General features: G+C 36.8%; 1 protein-coding gene across 1 annotated transcript in view; it reads left to right on the top strand.

The window, feature by feature from the left end:
* Positions 1 to 7,065, top strand: part of nfkbie (nuclear factor of kappa light polypeptide gene enhancer in B-cells inhibitor, epsilon) — a 9,285-nt gene extending 2,220 nt beyond the window's left edge. Inside the window, exons 2-6 of the mRNA XM_034900945.1 lie at positions 2,642 to 2,744; positions 3,986 to 4,196; positions 4,803 to 4,891; positions 5,758 to 6,006; positions 6,353 to 7,065. Coding sequence (XP_034756836.1) covers positions 2,642 to 2,744; positions 3,986 to 4,196; positions 4,803 to 4,891; positions 5,758 to 6,006; positions 6,353 to 6,421 — 721 coding nt within the window. The 3' untranslated portion in view covers positions 6,422 to 7,065. The remainder of the gene's footprint in view (positions 1 to 2,641; positions 2,745 to 3,985; positions 4,197 to 4,802; positions 4,892 to 5,757; positions 6,007 to 6,352) is intronic.
* Positions 7,066 to 7,567: the final 502 nt, after the last annotated feature.

The raw sequence follows: 7,567 nt of genomic DNA, 5'->3' as shown, positions 1-7,567 counted from the left end.
CACCCCACCCCCGTGTTTAAAAAAAAATTCGTATTCATTCAAGTCTTACTCAAACCAGGAAGTCCCTTTCACACTATGAGAGATTTGCTCACAGCAGACGCATTCTTGGTCCGCAGACTATTAAATTAGTCAGTAATGAGATTAAACTGAGACAGCTACATATTGTGATACATTCTTGCGATACTTGTGTATACTCATACCAATGTTGGTATGATTTATTGATGGATTCATTTCCATCAAACGCAGATATTTTAATTAGGATTTCTTTCAGTTCAGTTTTTTGATGGATTCAAATATATACGGTTTAAAATGTGTATAAAATTACTAATAGTCTACATGCACTTGTTTTGAAAAAGTAGATTCTATGTACTAGGAGTACTACGCAAATTGGTTCCGATTTTTTTAGAGATGCAACTAAGGGTGAATATTTTTCTTATTTGATTAACGGTTTGGTCTAAAGGGGGAAAAAAAATGCTCATCACATTTTCCCAGAGGCCAAATTCAAATGTTGCTTGTTTTGTCGGAAAAACAGTCAGTAGTTTAAACATGTTCGGTTTACTTTAAAGGAGCAGTGTGTACTCTATCTGTAAAGTGTCTCGAGAAAACTCTTTTTATGAATTGATACTATTGAAGTGTGTAGTATTTAGGTCTATTGGCAGAAATGGAACATAATATTCACAACTATGTTTTCATTAGTTTATAATCAGCTCAATGAAACTAATAATTGCTATGTTTTCACTAGCTTAGAATGAGCCATTTAAATCTACATAGGGAGCAGGTCCTCTTCTACGGAGTCTGCCATGTTGCACCACCTTGTTTCTACAGTAGCCCAGAATGGACAAACCAAACATTGGCTTGTTGCGTTTTTACCATAGAATATATAACATAGGAAGGTAGTCTCCATGACGTCACCCATAGGTTTCTGAAGAGCCAAAAGGAAGCTTAAAGTCTATGCTTGCTTCCTGTGATGGCAGCCACCTGTCACTCAAAGCTGCACCCCCTTAATTATGCAAAACCTTAATATAATTTTAATGGGTGAGGTATAAAATAATACACGCCCTGTACAGTTATCAGGAAGGGGTAACTTAGCAATAGAGACTGAAACAGTTTTTTGTACCAGGCTGTAAACAGGTTTATTTCTGCTGTCCACTGGGGCATTTTAACATGGGGGTTGGTGGCGTTTGACCCGCCTTTTGAGCCAGCCTCTTCCGCGTCAGCTTCATTTTTCAACACTGGAGGTTTCTGTTTGGTTTTAACGTTATTTTACGTATTCATTCACACAAAGCTACTGTTAATAACCAGTAGCTATTTTAGAAAATAGTTCTATATTATGTCAAAGCGAGGTTTCCTAACCCGTAACATCAATTGGTGATGTTGTTGTGGTGGTATACTTGCAATAATTGTCAGAAAATTGTACAACTGTCTAAATCTTTATAGTATTTTAATCTTATCATATTTTGTCTTACCCTTTGATTCGATCTCCTTATATTTTGTGTCCCGATAAAATCTTTTCGAACATATTTTCATTAACAGTAGTTGACTTAATTCCACTTGTATAATTAAATTAACCTTAAAAATTAAAAAAACAAGGCTATTTGCAATCTTGTTTTGTATTTCTTTGTATGTTTATAGTCATTTAAAAACAACAGCACCAAATTGTCTCTGGGTGTAAAACAATGCAAACAAGTAATGGATCGCCCATTGCACCCTAATTGCAAAAAGGTATGTGTTAACTCAATTAGACAAATTACATTTGTTATTAATTTGCTGATGATTAAGTGATTTATATACAGTAGTTGCAACATTATCACAATGAAAACTACTGTAAACAGTTTCAACGTCTATTGTAATATTTTACTGAATGAAAAGTCTGTACAGTAACATTGTGGCAACCATAGATAAAAAATAAAACCCTTTATCTATTGGTGGCAACATTTGATTCCACACTGTCTATCTCTGAATAGTTAAATAACATGTAAACTCATTGCTGATCTTTAAGAGCGCAGTTACTGCAGTAACACACATTTTTACAGTACACTGTATGCTTTCAAAAATAACCTTTTAATGCTGCTTTGTGACTAAAAATCAGTTTCAGCTTTCAGCCTGACATTTGACAAGTAACTTGAAGCTAAACTTTGATTTGAATCTGTTATATGTTGTTCTAGTTCTAAATTAAGCACTAATGCCATTTCCTGCTTTTTGCACACACACATGTTTGCTACAACTTCCCACTCAGGTTTTGAGGTTAGTGTGTTTTTGTTTTGTTTTGTCAACTAAAGCCTACACAGATGCCCGCTCTACCAACTGAGCTATCCGGGCACCTAAGGGGGTTTTGACATGACCCTTTAACAGCTCCTTATGCTAAGTGTTCAATAAAAGTCTTGTATTGCTCAATACCCTAACCAGTAAATCTTGCCATTTAGCTCACTAGGTCTAACACTTCAATGTCTCTTGTGATGAATACTAAGAAACATTGTGAGGCAACCTTTTCTCTTGTTGAAATGCAGTCTTTTTTTCATTAGTACTCTACTACTGCTTTTGTGGGTCTATTGCTCAATGTAAAATAAGCCTAAGTAAGTAAGCATGCATGTTTTTGCAAGCATGATGGATGAAGATGTTTGTTTCTTTGCTCCTCCTGTAGAATCCTGCACTTAGCAATCATCCATGAAGACGAATTTATCGCCCAACAGTTGATACAGCTTTTTCCAAAAGAAGTCCTGGACATCCAAAACAATTTATACCAAGTAAGTGCAACATGGCTTTTCCCACTACAAAAGCATACTGCAGCTTCCACTGGAATTTTTGAATCCAAAGTGACTTCCTCATAGTTAGTATCTTGATTGTGGAAACAGTGGCATTATTTATACCTCAGTACTTCCAGAGAGCTGTTGTTCCTCTTTATTTGCAGTCCGTCCTCTCTAACTGTGGGTGGTTCCAATGTTAGGTCATAAGGGACTTTGAATGGAAACTCCCCTCCTCTACCTCCTGTAGAAATGGAACCACGGGGAGCTGTGGAGTGTATCCTTGTCTGGATGTGGGTGGAGGAGTTGTTCCAGTCCTTCAAGATGTCAGACCAAAAGTATTGCAAGTGTAGAAACCAAAATGAAGACAAACTGATAGAACTGTCAAAAGGAAACATCTGAAGTTAAGACTCAGCACTTCATGCAGTGACTCAGCCTGAGCCATTTTGGTTGCCTAATTTCCTCTCAGTAGTCATTCTAAGACCTCACATTAGGAGACATTACCAAGAAGAAATCTTTTTTACCCTTTCAGGTTTTTTAAAGAAAAAATCCCCTTTCAGACATTTGCATACAGATTTAAAACAGGCAATGATTTTATTTGGGCCCTTTTTGCTGTTTTAATTTGTGTTGCACAGATGCAATTCAGTCTTACTGAGGATACATGATTATGAAAAATGAAGACAAAATCGCCACAATCAATTTTAGTTTTTATTTTATTTAATATTGTATTTTTTGGACAGATGATGCAAATCTCTCTTTGTCAGCTGTAATAATTCTCAGTCAGTGTCTTTATTTAGACCTATAACAATATAACAACAGCTGAATGACAACAGGTACAGGGCCGTTCTCTCTGGGTTGTTCAAAAGCACTCTGGGAAATCCAGTGACTGAAGTGGGGCAGGGTTAAAGGACAATAGCTTCAAAAATGTATTTTTTGTATTTAAATCTTGAAATTGTTTGTTTTGTCCAAACGACTGTCCAAAATTATAGATATTAAATTTACATTGCCATAAATCAGAAGAAAACGGCAAATCCTTGCACATATAATAAGAAGATAGTGAATATCTTGCTTGATAAAGTAGTTTTAGATTAGTAAACATTTTGCTAATTAATCACTTAGTTAAGTAATTGGTAAAAAACATAATCTGGCACGCACTGGTTATGATTACTAAATGGTATTTCATTTACCCATTGAGACATGAAGTTTTGAACACATTGCACATGATCATCTGTGGTGATCCTCAGAGCCCTTTGCACTTGGCCACGTACCTAAACCTGACAGATGTGGTGAAGAGCCTGGTGGAGAAAAGTTCCAGTCTGGGGCTGCAGGACCAGGAGGGGAACACCGCACTCCATGTGGCCTGCCAGCATGGGCAGATAGAGTGCGCCACTGAGATGACCAGAGAGGTTTCCCCAAGCAAGCTGGCACCGATCCTTGAGATCCAAAACTGGAGAGGTGAGGAACAAGAGACTAACTGCTGCAAGGCTTCATCAGCCAAAAATGTATTGCTGTTATTTCAGGCCATTTCTATATTATATATATATATATTATATATATATTTCTATATGTCTATATATTTGTATATGTCTGTATCTTCTGTGTAATTATTGGTCCGTGAGTGGCTGAATTTGAACTTCCCACATTGTGCAACTCAGATTTTTTAGTGTGTGGCCTTTTGTTGGGTTTAGGCCAAGACTTGTAATATAGAAATAATTAACTTGGTTGCCATTGCTCAACTAATATAGCATTAAAGTAAAAATCAATTTGGAAAAACATCTGCCAAAGTCACTTTTGTAAACTGTCTAGCTTCAACAGCTTGAGACAAATTAAATGGGGGGGGGGCTGAGGGTGTATATTCTGGTTGTTTAGAAATGATAACTGTTGCAAGCTTAGCACAGATATGGCTGGTTGTCAACTTGGAGTTGATCTGTAGTTTCACTTAATGGTCTCAGTTTGATTATATTATTTGGAAAAACTTAATTTTTAAATGAATATTTCAATCTCTTTTGGCCGCAATATGAACCCAATGTTCCACATTTCAAACAAGGTGTGTATTTGCAGGTCTTGCCTGTCTTCACTTGGCTGCACTGAACAGGCAATATCAGATTATGAAGCTACTGGTGAAAAAGGGAGCAGACCTAAATATACAGGTTAGTCTGTGAAACGGCGCCTTACTTAAATGCATCATATAAATGAATAACGTTTTTAATAACAATGTTCTACTTAAAAGGTGAATCCACACGGAATCTGTCATCTCATAGATTAGAAATTAGAATAATTTTGTTTCTATGTAATTCCGTGTAACATCACCCTTTAAATAAGCTTTAAATTGTCCCTGTTTTCATACATGTAACTCTGGCTTGCCACTCATAAGATTTTAGCTACATATCATACATTGTCTCCCTCAACACGTTTTGAAGAAAAAGTATAAAGAAGATGAAAAAACATTACAGTTTGTGTAACTATTCTCTGGCTAGGCTTTCCCTGCAGTATCCTTAATGTGATCCAGCAATGCGCCAGTATTTATAATCACACTTATCCCTTTCAAACTGTGTTTACTGTGGCCGGTGTTCTTGACTATAAATCTGCTGCACCTGTGTAATGCTGATAGTGATATGAGCTGGCCTCAGGGCTTCCTGCAGGATTCAAGGGGACATAATTAGATTTGTGATATGATTAGGCTGGGCTTGCCAGCCACTCTTAACTTTCTATTGATGGAATGGGAACGTGGCAGTCACTCCTGAAACTACCCCAGACATTCTTCTCAGTTTAAATCACCAACCACATATATCACTGTGCCTCACATCTGTTTTATTATTACTAATTTTACTATTATTATTATTATTATTATTATTATTATGTGGCTTACTGCATTCTTTTCTTTCAAGGGTGCAAAATGTAAAGATAAATGTGCATACTCACAAACTGAAAAGATCTTGGCCTTATTTGATGGTATTGTCCAATTTGTGTATCTTTGGAATTTATCATGACTGTTTTCCATCTAAACCCCGTGCAGGAAGGAACCAGTGGGAAAACAGCTCTTCATCTCGCCGTGGAGCTGCATGATGTCGCGTCAGTAAAGCTGCTGCTCAGCAGGGGGGCCAACGTGGACGCTGCCATGTTTAACGGCTGCACACCTCTGCATCTCGCGGTGGGGAGACAGGACGCTACCATCGCCAACCTCCTCTGCCAGTCCGGCGCTGACACAATGCTACGAAACATGGAGGACGAAACGGCGCTGGATCTGGCCGACGGCAATGATGATGTAAGTTAGTTTCTTCATTACAATGAACATGAGCGCTGTAGTTTATTCCCAATCCTACATACACAATTCTACTTTAATCACTCACATCGCGTGCCCTGTTGTTTCGGAAACTATTGAGCTTTTTTAGAAAGTGTATCTGTACACAGTATCTGTCTCTAAAGATGTAATTTAAAGATGTGCGGGTTCAGGAGAAGGAAATGGCCTTAGGACTCAGTGCACCAGACAGGGTAGAGAATTCATGAAAGATGGACTAAAACAAATTTTTGGTCTTTTCATGTGGAGGGCTGCAATGAGCAACTGGAAAATGCATCAGTAAAGTGTGACTTTTTGTATCCTCGTCTTTCAGATTCTGGCTCTTTTTCCTTTTGATGACATCCAGATCTCCGGGAGGTCGGTGGTCAGTGTGAAGTTTTAAGCTGAATCTTAACAGACAACCTCGGAATTGTCTCAAGCTTCACTGTGGCTGAAACCTTTTTAATTGAAAAAAGCTGCATTTGAGCTGATGTTTTCAGTAAATAGTGCCGCTATTTGTAGAACATTCTGATTTGATCTGTATTTATCCATTATCTAGACAAATATGCGCACCATATTTTACTTCCCTCTGACAAAGATTGATTTTGCTTAATCTAACACTGAAAAATATCTTTTGGGTTTGTGAGTCATTGGTTTAAATATTCTGCTTCTATTCACATCCCTCTTTCGGGTTGCAACAAAAGCCACCTCAATGTGAGTGTCAAACTTTCTATTAACATGTTCAATGTCTATAAAAAAATTCTACCTCTTTTATCACATTAACCTAGTTTTAATGACTAGAAATTGAACATGCAAATTGCTTTATTTTATAGTCTCTCAAACTTAATCAGTCCTATCATTGCATTTTATTTCCACAGCCACAACTTTTGAAGGAATGCAATCAGAGGCAGAACTAAAATTAATATGTTGCATTTATTAAAAAAGCGGTGTCACAAAGAGACCTGCAATCCTACTAAGACAAACTAATCACATCCCTGCTATTTGTTACAAAACTTGTAGCCCAAATAAAATGTAATATATTAGAAACAAATGCAGCTTGATCTTATTGTTTTTTTTAGGTTTGCTACTTCATGCTGTGATGCAGTTTTCTCTATTTATCTCATCTTATCCTTAATCTGCAGTTAACTGTTCTTGCTCTTTGGTGTGTAATTACACTGCCCTGTCTAGTTAATATAAGCAGTTTGTTTATTTTGTAATAAAATGAAGAAGAAAAAAACTCACTGCATATTGTACTATTTTCTGGGTAAAGGGAATTTTTGGGGCATGTTGACTTTGTTTTGAGAGCATTAGTGATACATGTGATATGTGTACACACACCCCAAATTAACATAATCCACCATTTGCTTTACACTGGTAAATCCAGGTTAGTCAAAACAACTTGCAAACAGAAACAGAAGAAGCAATATCATTTGTATAATGCTATTTTAGTAAAAGGAGAGGTAAGAGGTAATTTAATGAGTTCTGTTTAGATCACCTATAAAAACAAATGTTTTGGTTCTTTTCTTTTTATTTTAACTTGACAAGGCTC

Source organism: Etheostoma cragini, chromosome 18, assembly GCF_013103735.1.
Source record: "Etheostoma cragini isolate CJK2018 chromosome 18, CSU_Ecrag_1.0, whole genome shotgun sequence".
Taxonomy (NCBI): Eukaryota; Metazoa; Chordata; class Actinopteri; order Perciformes; family Percidae; genus Etheostoma; species Etheostoma cragini.
This window is presented reverse-complemented; position numbering and strand designations above follow the sequence as displayed.